Here is a 19,395-nt window from a genome sequence, read left to right on the forward strand (position 1 = left end):
TCTATGTGCTCAGTTACCTACTCGTTTTCATAAAGATAACAGCTTAGTCATTACTTTACAGAGTTTTCCCTAATCTTGTTGATTAGGTTAATTACACCATACTATATATACTTTTACAACATCTTGTACAAACATCTCTTTTGTGGTATTTATGACAGTGATAAATTTACATTTATTTGTGTGATCTTTTGTTTAACATCTGTCTCCTCCAAAAGATTTTACCTCCCTCAGTACAGGGAGCCTTTTTGTTTGTTTGTTTATTGTTTATATCTCTAACACTTAGCACAGTGCCTAACCCATCATGGGGGTCCAAACTGTGTTGAATGTGGAAATAGGTGAATGAACATAAGGATGAATGAGTATGGTGGCACGTTTTTGCACATTCATGGATCAAAAATGATGGGTAAGCGTCTGGCAGTCCTAATCAGCAAGGGGCTGATAACTTTTCTCAACTTGTTCTTGTTCCTTGAAGGTGTGAGTCTCTTTTTGGTGATTTATATGAGGAACGATTATGTAGAGTGTCTTATCTTCATCTGAGAAGCTTGCTCAGAATTTTAAGGTGGGAAGAATTTGAGAGTAGAGCTAATTTCATGTATTGAAGTTGATAATGAAGTAAGTCTTTTCCTGGAATATGCAGTGTATTTGAAATAACCAAATAAGGCATGACACTGACCTAAGAAAGAAACTGGGATGTTCCTTAGCTTCTCTGGCACATTCAAATGAATTGTTTAGAGTCCTTGCAGTGAAAGCTTGCACTCACTTGACTTTCTTGGGCACCTTGTCAACAGGGAATCCTAATCATACACGGTCATGTTCCGCAGACTAGGATTTATCTGTAGCATTTTTTTTACTAATAAATTGTATCAATGAGCAGACAGCATGCATGGCATCATGGAAAGAGTGCAGGTTTTAGAGGCAGTGTGACCTGAATTCAAGATCTGGCTAGGCTTTGTGTTGATGAACTAAAAGGTGCGGGGCATGTTCCTTATTTTCTTCAAACTTTATTTTCTTTATTTAAAAAAATGAGATAATAACGCTTACTTTGCCCTGATGATTAAAAGAGCCAGTGTCTATAAAGCAGCCCGCCCATTCCTATTATCATTAATTTCAGGATTGTATTAATTTTCAGAAAAAAATCCTGAATCACTGAAAAATACATTAGAAATATTTCCATAGGTATCCTGGAAGTCTTGGAAAACTATGCCAAGGAAGAGAAAGATTAATTTCTACTTGCGTGGAACTGAATGGTAGACTTACATGCTTGCACTTAGGTTCGGCAAGGACAGGGTCAGGTGGAGGCTGGGGACGCGGGACCCAGTGGGGAGGGGGGGGACTTTGACTACTGTTTCTGCTCAGTAGTTGGCAAAAGAGCAGAGGGCTCATTCTGAGGAAATGATCTGAGGGCCGGCCAGGTGGACTTGTGGGTGGAGGCTATACTGAGTAGTAGCCGTTGAGAGAGCACCGAGTACTCAGCTCCCAGGACTCCGGTACAGAGCAGAATTTTTCCCACCACCTATGCACCAGACCCCAGGTGTGTCTTGAAGAGCAGGTGACTACCATGCATTTAGGTATATTGCTTAATGTGAGCAAAGCCTGTGTTTCTATTGAAACACAAAACCTGCTCTTGCACTATTGATGGTGCTGGAATTACTTGGCTGAGGCAGGGCAAATTGCATGTATTGGTAGGTAATGAGAAGTCCTTTCCTGGCCTATTCATTGTATTTTAAACAACTGACTAAGGCTCATTGACAGCTGAGATAAGAAAAGTGCTGGGAAGCAGATGTGTGATAGCTTCTCTGGGATATTCATTTTGTTTGGGGTCATTATGGTGCATGTGCTTTCATTGAGGAAAAATGAGTCATATATTCTCCTCGCTGCTTTCGCTCATGGACGAGATTCCCCAGGAGCTTTTCCCATTTTAGCACATAGCTGACTCTTAAAAGAAATAGAATGCAGCAAAAGTAGAATATTACCAGTTATGGCTACGATTTAGAATTTCATGTTTTCTCTGCTGCTTTTGTTACCTTGGTTCCCACTGTAGGTGTGTCTCTTTGTACTCCTGGCCAAGCCACCCCCAAGTAAAAGAATATAACCTGCCCTGTAGAGCTACATATATCCTTTGGAACCCTGCATCTTCATTCATAGTGCTTTTTAATATATCAAGTTGACATTTCTGATGGTGATTAAGATGACATGAGTTTTATAAGATAAACTGAAATAAAATCCAGAACTAAAGGCTCCTCTATACCTGTTTGAAAATTGCCTACGCTGTCTTAGAAACCTCCCTTAAGCTTCAGAGTCCAGATCAAATGCCACTAACCTCAGAAAGCCTTCTCTGCCCTCAATAAGCAGATCCTTCCCACCCATATTAGGATTTCCTCGCTGTCCTTCTCTGCACCACCCACTTGACACTTTCCCTTTCCATTCTACATTGTGGCTTACTTTGTTGGGTGTTTGCATAAAAATCTATTGTAACCTTCTTAAGTACAAAGACCTTTTAAATTTTTTTAAGTGAGTCTTTGAGTTTTCCACCCTGCCCAGTGCGCAGAGGAATCCAAGAAGCATTTACTGTGTGATGCTATTTCTCCCCGTCTTGTTGATTAATCAAAAGTTGATTCAACACCTCTTCTGTGCCAGCAACTGTTATGGTCTCTGCCTTTGATCAGAAATAATTTCCTTCCTTCTGTATGCCTCTACTTTGGGAAATCGAGTAGGAGAATGTAAGAGGCTGGGCAGGAAAGGAGAACGCGGTAGTTGGAAGAAACACTGAGTTTGCTGGAAAGTGTGAACATTGCCCCTGTTCTCGGTTTCATGGTCAAGTTTGGGATTGGCTCAGGGTTGCATTCAGATTTCTCCTGCTCTGAATCCTTTCTGGAGTTCCAGATGGCACGATTCCTTCCATGTGGGGTGAGTTCCCTTCTTGTGTTCAAATTCCCATTCTGCTTGCTTTCTGCGTGGCCTTGGAATTGTTGCTTAATCTCACTGAGGCTCACTTTGTGCTATTAATAGAGTCTACCACTTCTAATCAGATGATGTTGGCTGCCTGGTTCATAATGCATGCTTAATTTGTGTCAGTGGTTATTAATTTCATTATTGCTATTAGCTGCTGCTATCTTTACATCCATGACTGTAAGAAGGGTCATGTCAGCACTGCTGGGAATAGGGTGGAGACAGCCCCGGCTGGGAATTTGCTCAATGGTCTCCTTTTCCAGATGGCAGAACTGAACAACTCCGAGGCGGGGTGCTGGAACCTTCCATATCTGGATGTAATCTGACAGTTGTGGGCTTCCCAGCTCTCACCTCCTGCTGGCAGTCTTCTTCTGCTCCCAATAAGCCTTACTAAATGGGAGAATATGTGAAGGGAAAAAGAAATTTCCTCCCCTCTTTGGCCTCCTGGTTGCAAGTTTACTTAGATCTTAAGGGAAGAATGGTGTTCATATCTTGTGGGTTAAGCTCTCTCCTGGCTAGAACTTTGTTTCCTCCAATACTAACAAAATGGATTTTCTCCCCCCCAACCCTTTCTTGTTAATAGGGTGCTGAGAAAATTTTGTCAATGAATGAATCAGGAGAACTGCAAGACCTCTTAACCAAAATTGAGGTAATTGTGCTTTTAGCAACTTATTTTTAGTAATCAAAATGTTAAACACATTCTGATTGTAATTGAGTTTTCCTAATTGCATTTTTCTCCTCATGTTCTTACAAATATGGAACAGGATACGTGTGGTAGTTTTAATTTGATATCACCTGCCATTAGGTTTGCTCCAGCTGGAGTGACTTTGGTGTTAGCTTCTCCCAACCTCATACTATTAGGTGAGAATTCCAGTCAGCATTATTAGAGCCTAATTCTTCGTAATAGAGATGTTGATGAGGTGTTTCAGAATCAGGCAATTGTCTTGAGGCACATTTACAATTTTTCATTTAAATTATTTTTCCCATGGACCAGCTTATCATTTCTAAAGATTACAGAAAAATGGTATATCCAAAAGTGCACACTTTAATTTTGTTCCAATCCTTATAATTATAGCATCAGAGCAGTGCTTGGTTCAAATATATAATGTATCCAATCAATATGGAACCAGGAAGCCCTCCGCTAAACTATTTTATCAGCCTGTTTCTCTCTATCAGTAGGAAAGTCATATGTTTTCTTGCCCAAACTGGGACACTTTGAGAGTGAAAAGGGTCTATTAATAATTGTTCTGGGCCTGCACACATGAACCAGGACATTCCCAGGTGAATTGGGCAATATGGTCACCCAGTATCTATCTATATGCCACTACCAGCTCTTCTTGCTTTAGTTTCCTTTTCCATTTTTTGTACCTCACCTGAAAGAGAGAACTATTTGTGGCTTTTTCCTACCATTCCTTTGTGCAAGCTGTCTTGTCTGACTAGAATGCTCTTGGTCCAATTCCTCATTTCCTTCCACCATCTTCAAGACCAACATAGAGTATCCCTTCTTCCCCAAATCATTCCTGGTCTCTCTCACCTTGGAATTCCTATAACTCTCTTTTTGTTGGATGCTTATCAAATTTTTTTTGACTTTTGTATTATTTTTCTTTGGTTATTTGACTCATGTCCCAAATGAACTATGTATGCCTTGGTTTTAGGAGTCATGTCTTATTCATATTGCGATCTTTTCCAAAGGACAAATACAATGAGGGCAGGTACTCCATAGTTTGAAACTCCTCTCAGCTTGAAAATCTGTATGTATGGATTTATTTTTTTCCTTTTGTCTCTATACTCGACTCCAACCTCTTGAAACCATTAATTTGGCATATCTTATTTAAATGATTTAACTGGGTTAAAGTGTATTATTATTTTCTGTGTACATTTTTAATTCATGTAATGCTGTTATGTACTTTACCTAATTTTGTTGCAAATTATTTTCACTAGATGCTATGTTTTTAAGGACCATCTATGTTACTGTATGAACATTTAATCCATTTCTTCTAACTACTCCATGATGGAGATATTTTATATCTGTATTATCCAAAGTAGGAGCCACAGGCTACATATGGCTACTGAGCACTTTATAACCACTACTATCATGAGTAATATGGCTAGTGTGACTAAAAAACTGAAATTTTAATTTTATTTAATTTTACTTGATTTAAAATTAAATTTAAATAGCCACATGTGGCCAGTGGTTCCTGTTTTGGACAGTGCAGCTCCATGGTGACCACCCACTATTTTTTACCTACCTACTTTTCCACCAATGGATACCCCAATGTCCTTCAACACCCTTCTCAAACAGTGCTGCCAGGAACAGCCTTGAACATGTTCCCTTATGGATATCTCTGGGAGTAGAAATTGCTTAAGCATACACTTAATTTTCCAGGTAGATGGGTCTCTGAAATGGTTGCACCTTGCAGATATTCCCTCTTGTAGAGAAAGAAGTTTAGTGTATTCCCACATTCTTTTATTTGTTTGTTTCTGCATTCTTTATTCTTTTATATTGTTCTCTAATGTATTGTTCTCTAATTTTTGCTAGGGTATAGGTGTAAATATATATTGCCCTTTTGTTCTAATTTACATTTTCCTGATTACCACTGAGTTTAGGTATCTCATTTATGCTTGTTAGATTTTAAATTTCTTGTGTGAATTGTGTATTCTTACACCTTACATCTTAAAAGTCTTGGAATTGTCTTTTTTTTCTTGGTTGGTTTTCAGAAGCCCCTTCCGTATTCTAAATAATTTTTTGTTTGTTTTAGTCATTGTCAATATTCCTTTCCTTTTTTCAGTTTCTTTCATGATGTCCTTCATCCAATAGAAATCCTCTGATATAATCAAATTGATCATTCTTCCTCATAATGAAGTAAACTTTCATCTTAAGTTCACATAATTATCATCCTGTATTACTTTCTATTAACTTTATAACATTTCACATCTAGGTCTTAATTCATATGGAATGCACTTTCATTTTCTTTTCTTTTCTTTCTTTCTTTCTTTTTTTTTTTGTTAGTAAAGCGATAGAAATTTATTAAGTGAAGATACAGAAAAAGTTCTCAGGAGTGAGAAGGGTCCCAACAGGGTTGCCCTTCATTTTCTTACTTATGATGAGATAGTTTCCCCAAATCACCTATTAAATAATCTACTATTTTTTCATTGCTTTGTTGTGCCAATTTTATATCATAGTAAATCCCCATTTATACTTGGGTCTTGGTTTGAGTTCTCTAGTCAGTTCCATAGTCTGTTCTTATTGTACCAATGTCATACTGTTTTCATTTCTGTGGTTTAACAGCATCTTTTAGAGTCATATAGGGTAAATCTCTCTCATTATTCTTTTTAAAGATTGATGATTAGCTTAGCTGTTCGTGGACTTTTATTCTTTGAGTCTATAATCCCTTAATTCAACTTGATTAACACCATCATGCTATATAAATATAACCTTTCTCTCTCAGCTCAAAGAATTTTGGAAAGAAGGTTTTTTCCTCTTCATTAAATCTGTCTCCATTCTACAGATGACAAAAGTAAGGTGCAAATATTTAAGACTATTCGTGATGTTGAAAAGAATTGTATGGTATTGGCTTCTGCTGTTGTAGTTGCTGTAAGGTGCTATAACTCTATTAGGCTGCTTTTCCCATATAACAAAACTGGTAGAGAAATTGCAGCTGTCCAAGAAAGCCCTAAACTCTGCTGAGAAGGAGGCTTAAGGCTCACTAACCTAGGTAATGATACTGACCTTCAGGAGAGGCAATTGGAAGAGCCAAGAAAAGTGGATAAGGGATGCAAGATTCAGGTCTAAACCCATCCCATTCTTCAAGTTGACTTTTGGCAGCAGAGTAGGAGTTAAATATTCATGAGGTTGGAAACATTGAGGACTTAACTAGGTAGCAAGTAATATTCTTGATGTTTTACATGTATTGACTCATTGAAACCTCACAACAATTCAGCAGGTTGGGTTCTGTTATTATCCTCATTTTACTGACAAGGAAATGGAGGCACAGAGGATTAGATCACTTGCTGAAGATCTTACACATAGTGTTTGATTCATGCTTCTAATCACCTTGACTCCAAAGCCCATGGTCTTAAGCATGAATCTATGCTGCCATGACTCTCAAATTAAGTGGCATGTAGTTGTCTGGGAAATCTGACCATATGTGGCAAGACCCAAGGCTCAAGTAGACAGAGCATTAGGTCCAGGGAACATGCTAGATTTTAACACTAGGCTCTTGGAAACTAGGGGTGGGGCATCCTGGAAATAGGTAAATTGGTGATAACTTTCAAGAGAACCCAGACAGATCTTGCCAGGTTCTAGTTTGCTGTTACTTGGTGCTACATGGTAGCAATGACTGTCCTGGTCCTCATAATTCGGGTCCTAGTTTTCAGTATTTTATGTAGGATAATGCTTGGGTGAGAAGGATGAAATGAAAACACCATTTGAGTAAAATTTATTTATTTATATATTTATGAATTCCTTTATATGAATAAACAAGCTGGAGATTAGAAGCAGAGAAGTGTTTAAGGCTCCCCCTAAACAATAACCATGATGGATAGCTGATCCTGCTGGAGTCCACACAGAGAAAGCCAGGGGAGCCTTGAGATGTATTAACAAACACCTGATTATGGCAGATACTGAATTAAAGATTGCAGATGGTAGAGACGCTCCACGTAAGCTTTAGCCTCGCTATTTTTTTTAAAGATATGAACAAACATTCTTGTCATTCTAATGAGATTGCCAACATAGTGTCCATTTCCTATACTTTTTTCTTGTAAAATCTGACTCTCCCGGGCGCCTGGGTGGCTCAGTTGGTTAAGCGACTGCCTTCAGCTCAGGTCATGATCCTGGAGTCCCTGGATCGAGTCCCGCATCAGGCTCCCTGCTCAGCAGGGAGTCTGCTTCTCCCTCTGACCCTCCCCCCTCTCATGTGCTCTCTCTCATTCTCTCTCTCTCAAATAAATAAATAAAAAATCTTTAAAAAGAAAAAATCTGACTCTCCCCTGAGGGCTGGTGACTACTTATTTATTGTTCATGAAGAACAGAAGTAAGATTTTCAGCTACACATGGAGGATGCTATGGGTATTTTTACAGGGCATTGGAGCTGTCAGAAACTGTCCTAACCCTCCCTGGAGAAGCAGAGTTCTGGATGATCGCCCCTTGCCCCTCCTGCTAGGGGTGGCCATGGCGTATTCATAGACCACAGCAGGAGAGCACCACCCACTCACCTGGGAAATCAGGCCATGTACCCTGTCTGCCTCTCTCTGAAATCTGAACATCTTTTTAAGTAGGTCTGTGGCAATCCATCACCCTGGGTTCAAGAATCGGACTCATATATTTAGACTTACACATTTAGGATAGTAAGCTACAAATTTCCTCTGTGTCTGCATTTTGTTCAGTGGCTTCTTTCTCAAGTCTGCAAATGGAGGGTGCTGGAAGCTCTGATTATCAGGAAAGATTGTGTCTATTAGCAGCTTGATCAGACAGAGGTGTTTAGCAGGCACTTAACAAGCATTTGCTGAATTAAATTGTTGACTATAGTTTAAAACAAAATACAGAGACAGAGGTAAATTGTCCAGAGATGATTATATGCCACGTGTGCACTCTTTGACAGTTTGTTATGTGGATAAATTTGCTCCATAGACAATTTGGATGGTGAGGTTTATGGTTACAGAAACTCAGATAAATTAATTCCTCTTTGCTGGAATACGTAAGAGTCTTTCAAGCTCTACTAGAATAGGAGTGGGCAATCTGAGGTTAAAAATAATAAATATATTCATTTTCTAGTCTCGAGGAAGACACTGAAAGCCTTTGATATTTCTATATTAGATAAGGGGAAAATCTCTTTATATTTCTGAATTTGAGTTTGTGCTACAAAGGAAATCTATTTGATAGCCATTCATGAGTTCTCCCCTTTTATCCTTGTCCCCTTGGTCCTTTGTTAGAGACTCTGGAGTTCTGTGTTTCAATTCAGATGATTGCAGTATGGAGTAGACTTATGCAAAGACCTAAGGGTAGGGCTGAGAGCTACTATGAAGTGAACAGGAAAGTGTCTGGCTCACTGCTTTATCCCCAGTGCCTTGTACAGTGTCTGGCAAGTAGACACTCAATATCTGTGGAATGGATGAATACATGAAAGTGTCTCACCTGCTGAGTATCTATTTGTTTAAAGTCTCTCACCAAGTATATGTGAACAGAAATAGGTAAAAGGAGAGGATGACTTCTCCTTCCTTTTTTCTTGAATTCCACCCCAAAGAGACATGCCTCTACCCAAACCCCCATTCCAAAGAATGGCCATTCTGTAGACTCAGTCCTCTGTGTGTTAGTCTCACCCGGGTCTGCATAATTTCTTGCTTTGCTGGGCTACAGGGCATGGAAGAACTAATTGCTTCACATTCAATGTTTCTGCAGTAAATCTCTTCATTGAAAGAGAAAGTCTGTTTTGTTGCTATGAATAATAACTATTGTTAACTTCGGTTATTCCTTCTTCCTCCTTCCTAGAACATTGTTTAGGGGACTTTTCTAGCTGTTTCAACATCTGTCCTGAGGGCGGAACCATCTATTTAGCTGCATCTAATACATCGAATCCAAGCCAGTTTTTTCTCTTTGTTGAAACTCTTTTAAGTTGGAACCACAGTCTGACATTATAACAAAAGTGCTCTCTGAAGGAGACAGCTAGAAATGACTGAATTATTTATTTTTATTAGAAGAACAAATGGAGTAGATTGTGCTGGATGACTTAATAGGAATGAGATTCCTGGAGGCTAATAGAGCAGTGGGAGCTCCAGACCTGCTCACCAGCCCCCCCTTCTGTTTCAGTCACAGCACTTATCATGTTAACTCTTTTAGGTTTGGGGATCCCATGTAATATGTTATTGGAGACGAGCATGGATGTAAATAAAGTTAAAAACTACTATTAAAGAGGAATGACCATGGGATTTGCTCTTTTTTTTGTTGTTTTTATTTAAATTCCAGTTAGTTAGCATACAGTGTAATATTAGTTTCAGGCATACAATATAGTGATTCAACACGTCCATGCAACACCTGATGCTCATCACAACAAGTGCACTCCTTCATCCCCATCACGTATTTAAATTTGTTCCATCACCCCCCGCCTCCCCTCTGATAACTGTGTTTGTTCTGTATAGTTACGAGTCTCTTTCTTGGTTTGCCTCTCTCTCTCTTTTTTTCCCCCAATGATCATTTGTTTTGTTTCTTAAATTCCATATATGAGTGAAATCATACTGTTTTTGTCTTTCTCTGACTTATTTCACTTAGCATAATATTCTCTAGCTCCATCCACGTCCTTGCAAATGGCAAGATTTCATTCTTTTAGATGGCTGAGTAATATTCCATTACATATATCTGCCACATCTTCTTTATCCATTCAAGTATCAAGGGACACTTGGGCTGTTTCTGTAGTTTGACAATATTTGGGACATACCTATACAAAAATTTATTTGTAGTCTATCTGAAATTCAAATTAACCGGGCATGTCATATTTTTAATTGCAAAATTTGATAACCCTATTCGACTTGGAACCCAGACCTACTTATAATCTAGCACTAATGGGTGAAGTCCTGGACTCAGGGGTCCTGCAGGTCCTTTCTCTAGGGCCTAGGCCAGCCCAACATCTGTTCTGACAAGTCAGGGCTCTTGCTGTACAAGTCATTATATATTTTTGATATAAACCTCTAGCATAGCTCTAGTGAATGTCAAGGGCCTATCTTTATCATATTTTTCTAAAATTTGACAAGAACACCATTATTTACTAATTCTCCTATAATTTGCTTTAAACTCCCTTCATTTCCTATCCTGAGAGCTACTAAAAGTAGCTCCTTTTCCTATGAAGGAATTTCTTCATTTCCTAAAGAAGGGGCTTTTCTAAAGACTTTTTAATATTATGTAAGATTATAAATTCACTATACCATGTTTTGGTCAATTCTTGCACAAAGGAATGACAAAAACCCACCTACACAGTAACTAGATTGCTGTACATGCTCAATCTAACTTTTTGTGACAGTTTTGAATCTATAATCTCGATAAAGTTCCTTGTTTGTTTCATTCAGCTTGCCAGTCACTACTTTCCATCAAAGTGCTGCTAAAAATGAGATATTACATGTATTTTGCCATCTTGCTATAAGAGCTAAGTCAAACTGTAATTTCAAGTGAACTTTGCTATATAGAGAAAATGTGTATCTGAAAAGGAGTCTGGGAACATACAAATTTTCAGGCAATCATGCCCTTAATGTTTGTTCCCCAAAGTGCATTCCTTAAGGTACTAATTGTGAGAGAATTATAGTTGTTTCCTGGGGAAAGGGTTATCATAGCTGTATGTCCTGGGAAAATGGTGGGTTAAAACTAATTAATCAGGTTTCTTTTCATTTGGGTGCTTTGGAGACTTTAGTATGTGCAGTTGTGAGTCTCTAGAGAACAGCCATACATATGTGTATATAAAATATGTTTGTCTGAGTGTGTTTCTGTGGGTGTGTATAGATTCATATTTCCCAATCTTATTTTAACAATTATTCTCTTCACAAAGCCAAGCTTTCAAACATTGCTGCAGACTCCTATTTTGCAAGTCAGAAGCTTGGTCTTAATTCACTTTTCTTTCTGTATTCATTCTGTAATGACTCCGTCCTAATCTCTCCACAGCTGATGGATACCACTGGTGGACTCCAGCAAAGGATATGTGCTCAAAGAAGCAAATAGAAATGTGTGTGAATAATTTTCAAAATATTATCCTCAACATACCGCATAGTTATTTTTATTCTAGTAGGAGGGTATTCTATCTTTACTTGAGGTAGAACGGCAGATAGCCATTGTGGGAAGTTTTATGGACTTAGATAAATGTCTTAAGATTTCAATGCCTATTTCCTTAAGTATAAAATGAGGGTAAAGATGCCTGAATTATCTGTTTTGCAATAGAAGGTGTCTGTATGTGTAAAGGATGGGGTAAGGAAAGATTCTACACAATAAGGCATTTGAGAGTGCTTTTCAAAAAACAAAGCATTATTCAAATGTGCAATACAACAACAAATCTTCAGCTGGTAGTGGCTTCTCCATTCTTCAGCTTTTAGTTTTCTGATTTTCCAGACTCACTATTAGTGATACTCTTCTATAAACAAAGATATAAAACTGTTAAGAGATACTAAAGGGAAAGCTACAGTACTTTCCCCTAATGCGAAGAACCATTTCCTGCATTGCTTGGTTTGTAAATATGTGTTTTCATATGATAGATTCCCTGGGATATGGACCCTTTGACCTAAAATGTACCAGCCTTCACAAACCAAGGTTGTGCTATTGACGGCCGTCAATGGGATAATAAGGGAAACTTCAGCGAGCTTTCCCCTTGGGTCTAATGTGCATAAATGGTCGGTGATTTCAAGTCCACGGCCATATTATGCCAGTATTATTTTACAACCATCCACAATACAGAATGACAGGAAGGCTGATTGAGTTGTTCATGCTAACGCATTTTCTGTCCTCTCCTGTCCCTCTACAGAGAGTGCAGCATCCACATGAGTGTCCCTCCTGTGGAGGCTTTGGCTTTCTTCCGTGCTCCGTCTGCCACGGGAGCAAGATGTCAGTGTTTCGAAACTGCTTTACAGACTCTTTCAAAGCTTTGAAGTGTACGGCCTGCAATGAGAATGGTCTTCAGCGCTGTAAGAGCTGTGCTGGTTAGGTGGACCTCCCACCCGGGGAGCACCTTGTTTTATTTACCAAAGTCAGTTGTATGGTTTATACTTTTTTTTTTTTTTAAAGGTCATGTTTATGGACTAATCAATAAACCTTGTTTATTGTAATTGCCTTTGTTTTGAATTTTTGCTGTGGCCGTTTTCATTGATTTATTAAATAAATGTGTGTTTCACAACGATGTGCCATGCCCTGTGCTAGACCCTGGTTCCTACTTGAAATTAATGGAGTGCCCAGGAGCATTCCAGGATATCCAAACTCTGATTTGTTAAATGTGTTTGGTTTCCTGAAGAGAAGACAAAATATGTCTAATGATGCCTATTGCAGTGTCACCCTCTTGTCTAGAATGAGTTAATCCAACTCCCGAGATGCATAACGCATTTCTGTGTATCTCTGCTACAGAGAGAAAGAGAGCTCTGGATAGTGGAAAAGAATATGATCATATTTATACTTAGTAGAATTTTTTAAAGCTGTAAAACAGTCTCGGAGCTCATGACATGAATGATAAATCATTCATGTTATCAGGTGGATTTCTTGGTGATGACATATATAAAAGCCACCAGAAGACTTATCTGGACTTAGTTTTTTAAATATTTGCTTTGTGCTATTGATGTTGAACACCCTCCAAAAAGGTGCTATTGTGCTTCTGAGCCGGACATAGTTTGAACACACAGTCAATGTTAGCAAAGTGGACAAAAAGAAATTTTGTTATAATTATTGGTTGATGCCTACTTGTACATGCATCTGTATCCTGATGGATTCCGTTATGAATGACTTTAATAAATCACTTGCGCAATCTTTGTGAAAAGGTAATCAAAACATTTTACACTGTGGCGTTGTAGAAAGCTATAATCTTTACCGAGTACTTTCTTATCGGTGAGGCTTAGTATAAAGTACGGTTTCTATTCTCAAGCGGCTCACACTCTAAGAAGGAAGAAAGTGTTCAATAAATATAGGCAAGGTGAGTCTTATACCACAAATGGTACACTGTGCTACGGGAATTATAGCAGCAGAACCAACCTGTATGCATTAGAAAGGGTAAGAAAAGGGGCGCCTGGGTGGCTCAGTCGGTTAGGCGACTGCCTTCGGCTCAGGTCACGATCCTGGAGTCCCGGGATCGAGTCCCGCATCGGGCTCCCTGCTCAGCAGGGGGTCTGCTTCTCCCTCTGACCCTCCTCCCTCTCATGCTCTCTGTCTCTCATTCTCTCTCTCGCAAATAAATAAAATCTTAAAAAAAAAAAAAGAAAACAAGTTGGGGCGCCTGGGTGGCTCAGTCGGTTAAGCGACTGCCTTAGGCTCAGGTCATGATCCTGGAGTCCCGGGATCGAGTCCCGCATCGGGCTCCCTGCTCAGCAGGGAGCCTGCTTCTCCCTCTCCCTCTGCCTGTTGCTCTGCCCACTTGTGCTGTCTCTCTGTCAAATAAATAAATAAAATCTTAAAAAAACAACAAAAAACCAAAAAAAAAAAATGGTAAGAAAAAACTTTGTGGAGCAACCGATGTTTCAACTCTTGCATGAAGGATTATTGGAAACAAGGTAGCCACGGAGCAAGGGTGACTGTGCTCCAGGTAAAGGAATAGCGGCTGTGGAGACCCAGAGGTCAGAGAAAAGTTGTGTGTTTGAGGAACTGTAAGAAATCCAATATGGGGAGTGACAATCAGTGAGAGTGGAATGGTTTATAGCAGGCTAAGCCTCCTACTCATAGCACATTTATTTTGAACAAAATAATGAAAAATAAAAACTGTCAAAGGCATTGGAAAACGACTACAACCAGAAAGGAACTGGAAGGGATTCAGTCACTGGAAGAAGGGAAACAAACAAATGAATCTACATTTATCCTGCTTATCCTCTGAAAACACTTCCCAGTTTGCACAGAATTTAGCCAAAACAGCTGCTCATCTTGCAAAGTCAGAGTTTGGAGTTCAAGTGGTAAACACAATGTTTCCTTGAAATCCCAGAAAATCCCCATATTTAGAGTTAAGACCAAGGATTAAGGGCTATATTGTAAAGAAAAGGGAAAAAAACAAAACACCTAGCCTTTAGAAGACCAAAAACAAAGCTTCCATGGTATCGTGGTATCTTTGGCTGCTTGCTAGAGCAAACCTCAGCACCTGAACTAGAAATAGAAGGAATTTGGGTGCCTGGGTGGCTCAGATGGTTAAGCGTCTGCCTTCGGCTCAGGTCATGATCCCAGGGTCCTGGGATCGAGTCCCGCATCGGGCTTCCTGCTCAGCGGGGAGCCTGCTTCTCCCTCTGCCTCTCTCTCTCTCTGTCTCTTATGAATAAATAAATAAAATCTTAAAAAAAAAAAAAAGAAATAGAAGGAATTCATTGAGTATGAAAATCTATAGCTCACATTACACTTAATGGTAAAAATATTAAATACTTTTCCCCTAAGATTAAGAAGAGTACATAAATGTCTACTTTTATCACTACTATTCAATATTATGATGAAGGTCCTATCCAGTGAAACAGACAAGAAAACAAAAAGTCATAAAGATTGGGAAAAAATAAGGCTCATTCTTTGTAAACAATATGATTGGCATGTAAAAAATCCAAAGAAATCTACAAATTACTGAACTTCAAAGTGAAGTTAAAAATTGTTAGAGTTGAAGTCATTTTATAAAAATTAGAAATACAATACACAAGTAACAAATAATTAGAATATAAAATTAAAATAATACAATTTATAATGCTATCAGCCATCTTTAAGTATATGGAATACATTTTACAAAATATGTGTAAGATTTCTACATTTAAAACTACAATAAATTTTATTTTTTTAAATTTTATTATGTTATGTTAGTCACCATACAATACATCATTGGTTTTTGATGTGGTGATCCATGATCCATTGTTTTCGTATAACACCCAGTGCTCCATGCATACGTGCCCTCCTTCATACCCATCACCAGTCTAACCAATCCTCCCTCCCCCTCCCCTCTAAAACCCTGTTTGTTTCTCAGAGTCCATAGTCTCTCATGGTCCATCTCTCCCTCCAATTCCCCTCCCCCATTTTTCCCTTCCTTCTCCTAATGTCCTCCATGCTATTCCCTCTGTTCCACAAATAAGTGAAACCATGTGATAATTGACTTTCTCTGCTTGATTTATTTCACTTAGCATAATCTCCTCCAGTCCCATCCATGTTGATGTAAAAGTTGGTTCAACATTCGCAAATCAATCAATGTGATAAAACACATTAATAAGAGGAGAGAGAAGAACTATATGGTCCTATCAATTGATGCATAAAAAGCATTTGACAAAATACAACATCCTTTCCTGATTAAAACTCTCCAGAGTATAGGGATAGAGGGAACATTCCTCAAGTTCATAAAATCCATCTATGAAAAACCCACAACGAATATCATCCTCAATGGGGAAAAGCTGAGAGCCTTTCCCTTAAGATCAGGAACACGTCAAGGATGCCCACTCTCGCCACTATTGTTCAACATAGTACTAGAAGTCCTAGCAACAGCAATCAGACAACAAAAAGAAATAAAAGGTATTCAAATTGGCAAAGAAGAAGTCAAAATCTCTCTTTTCGCAGACGACATGATACTTTATGTGGAAAACCCAAAAGGCTCCACCCCCAAATTACTAGAACTCATCCAGCAATTCAGTAATGTGGCAGGATACAAAATCAATGCACAGAAATCAGTTGCTTTCTTATACACTAACAATGCAACTGTAGAAAGAGAAATTAGAGAAACGATTCCATTTACAATAGCACCAAAAACCATAAGATACCTCAGAATAAATCTAACCAAAGAGGTAAAGGATCTATACTCTAGGAACTACAGAACACTCATGAAAGAAATTGAAGAAGACACAAAAAGATGGAAAAATATTCCATGCTCATGGATTGGAAGAATAAACATTGTTAAAATGTCTATGCTGCCCAGAGCAATCTATACCTTCAATGCCATCCTGATCAAAATTCCAATGACATTTTTCAAAGTGCTGGAACAAACAATCCTAAAATTTGTGTGGAATCAGAAAAGACCCCGAAAAGCCAAGGAAATGTTGAAAAAGAAAAACAAAGCTGGGGGGCATCACGTTGCCCGATTTCAAGCTATATTACAAAGCTGTGATCACCAAGACAGCATGGTACTGGCACAAAAACAGACATATAGACCAATGGAACAGAATAGAGAGCCCAGATATGGACCCTCAACTCTATGGTCAAATAATCTTCGACAAAGCAGGAAAAAACATGCAATGGAAAAAAGACAGTCTCTTCAATAAATGGTGCTGGGAAAATTGGACAGCCACATGAAGAAGAATGAAACTCGACCATTCTCTAACACCATTCACAAAGATATACTCAAAGTGGATGAAAGGCCTCAATGTGAGACAGGAATCCATCAAAATCCTAGAGGAGAACATAGGCAGTAACCTCTTTGACATCGGCCACAGCAACTTCTTTCAAGATACATCTCCAGTGGCTAGTGAAACAAAACCAAAAATGAACTTTTGGGACTTCATCAAGATAAAAAGCTTCTGCACAGCAAAGAAAACAGTCAACAAAACAAAGAGGCAACCCACAGATTGGGAGAAGATATTTGCAAATGACACTACAGATAAAGGGCTGGTATCCAAGATCTATAAAGAACTTCTCAAACTCAACACCCAAAAAACAAATAAGTCAAAAAGTGGGCAGAAGATATGAACAGACACTTCTCTGAAGAAGACATACAAATGGCTAACAGACACATGAAAAAGTGTTCATCATCATTAGCCATCATGGAAATCCAAATCAAAAGCACATTGAGATACCACCTTACACCAGTTAGAATGGCAAAAATGGATAGGGAAAGAAACAACAAATGTTGGAGAGGTTGTGGAGAAATGGGAACCCTCTTACACTGTTGGTGGAAATGCAAGTTGGTACAGCCACTTTGAAAAACAGTGTGGAGGTTCCTCAAAAATTTAAAAATAGAGCTACCCTATGACCCAGCAATTGCACTACTGGGTATTTACCCCAAAGACACAGATGTAGTGAAAAGAAGGGCCATATGCACCCCAATGTTCATAGCAGCAATGTCCACAATAGCCAAACTGTGGAAAGAGCAGAGATGCCCTTCAACAGATGAATGGATAAAGAAGATGTGGTCCATATCTACAATGGAATATTACTCAGCCATCAGAAAAGATGAATATCCAACTTTTAAAACTACAATAAATTTTGCTGAGAAATTATAGAATACATGAGGAAATATACCACGTTTTGGATTGGAAGGTGACATTTTAAAGGTATCTATAGTTTCAGTGCAATCTCAACTAAAATCCTCAACTAAAATTTTTTGTAGAATTTGACCAATAATTTTAAATATATATAAAAATGCAAACAATCTAGGGTATTCAAGAAAATTTTTAATAAGTAGAGTAAAATAAACAAATAGACCAGTGAAATAGAATAGAGAATGGACAAATAGACGCACACAGTAAGGTCAATTGATTTTCAAGAAAGATGCCAAGTCAAGGCAATGCGGAATGGAATGTCTTTTTGACAAATAATGCTGCAACTATTAGATTCCCATATGCAAAAAAGCGACCTTGAAAGCTACTACTACTACCATTGCCACCACTCCTGCTACTGGCATCTAGTAGCTAGAAGCCGTGGATGCTGCTAAATATCCTACAAAACACAAGATAACCCCACTCCTCAATAAAGGACTCTCCAGTCTGAAATGTCAATAGTGTCAAGACGGACAAACTCTGATCAAAATGTTAACGCTAAAGCGGGAGACTATCTTTACAGTCTCGGGGTCGGCAAAGATGTTTTGAATAAGTCACAAGACACCTAACTATAGAAAATGGTAAGTCGGACTTAATTAAAATCTCCTCATAAAAAGAAATGAAGAGGGGGGGCCACAATGGGAGAAAATATTTACAGTACAAATATCTGTCCAAGGACTTATATTTAGGATATCAAAAGAACTCTGAAAAATCACTATTAAAGACAATCTAATAAAGAAGTGGGCACTTCACAAAAGAAGACGAATGGGTGGCTGAAAACAAGGGGAAATATACATATTAGTCATTGGGGGAATGCAAATTAAAACTACAATGCAGCATTACTATATCATATTTAGAATAGCTAAACTTTTAGGGGTGCCTGGGTGGCTCAGTAGGTTAAGTGTCTGCCTTCTGCTCAGGTCGTGATCTTGGTCTTCTGCTTGGTCCTGGGATCAAGCTCCATGTTGGGCTCCCTGCTCAGCGGGGAGCCTGCTTCTCCCTCTCCCTCTGCCCCTCCCCCTGCTTGTGCTTGTGCTCTCTTTCTCTCTCTCTCAAATAAACAAAATCAATATTAAAAAAAAAAAAAAGAATAGCTAACCTTTTAAAAGCCTGAAGATCTAAAGTGTTGGCGTAGATATGGAACAACTGGATCTCTTACACATCACTAATGAGAATGTTAATTGGTGCGACCAGTTAGAAAAACCATTTGACGGTTTCTAATAAAGGTAATTGCATGCTCAATAATTTTACTCCTAGTTATTTATTCAAGAGAAATAAAAAAACCTATGTCCACATTGTGTATGAGTTTCATGGACTCTATATTCATAATAGGCAAAAAGCAAGATGCCGACTGACAGGAGAATTAATAAGAAAATCATGGGTATATTAATACCGGGGCATACTACCTAGTAATAAAAATGACCGAACTATTGATTCTAGCAATAACATGGATGAATCTCAAAAACATTATGTGAATAAACTAAGCCAGACATGAAGAATATATACTATGTGATTCCACTTATATGA

At 38.5% G+C, this 19,395-nt stretch overlaps 1 protein-coding gene across 35 annotated transcripts in view; it reads left to right on the forward strand.

The window, feature by feature from the left end:
- Positions 1–12,741, forward strand: part of GRXCR1 (glutaredoxin and cysteine rich domain containing 1) — a 309,082-nt gene extending 296,341 nt beyond the window's left edge. For 34 of the 35 annotated variants that reach the window (XR_010409369.1, XR_010409353.1, XR_010409355.1 and 31 more), the window contains one exon: positions 12,441–12,578. Coding sequence is in view for 1 of the 35 variants with exons in the window: in XM_045881227.3 (XP_045737183.1) it covers positions 3,533–3,598; positions 12,441–12,620 (246 nt within the window). In the remaining 34 variants the exon portion in view is untranslated. Of the gene's footprint in view, positions 1–3,532; positions 3,599–12,440 lie in introns of all 35 variants that reach the window. The other variant, XM_045881227.3, reaches the window with a different exon arrangement.
- The last annotated feature ends 6,654 nt before the right edge of the window (positions 12,742–19,395 follow it).

The sequence above is a fragment of the Mirounga angustirostris genome, unplaced genomic scaffold (assembly GCF_029215605.1).
Source record: "Mirounga angustirostris isolate CCGP_5_RB_7025 unplaced genomic scaffold, mMirAng1.0.hap1 SCAF_2, whole genome shotgun sequence".
Lineage (NCBI taxonomy): Eukaryota > Metazoa > Chordata > Mammalia > Carnivora > Phocidae > Mirounga > Mirounga angustirostris.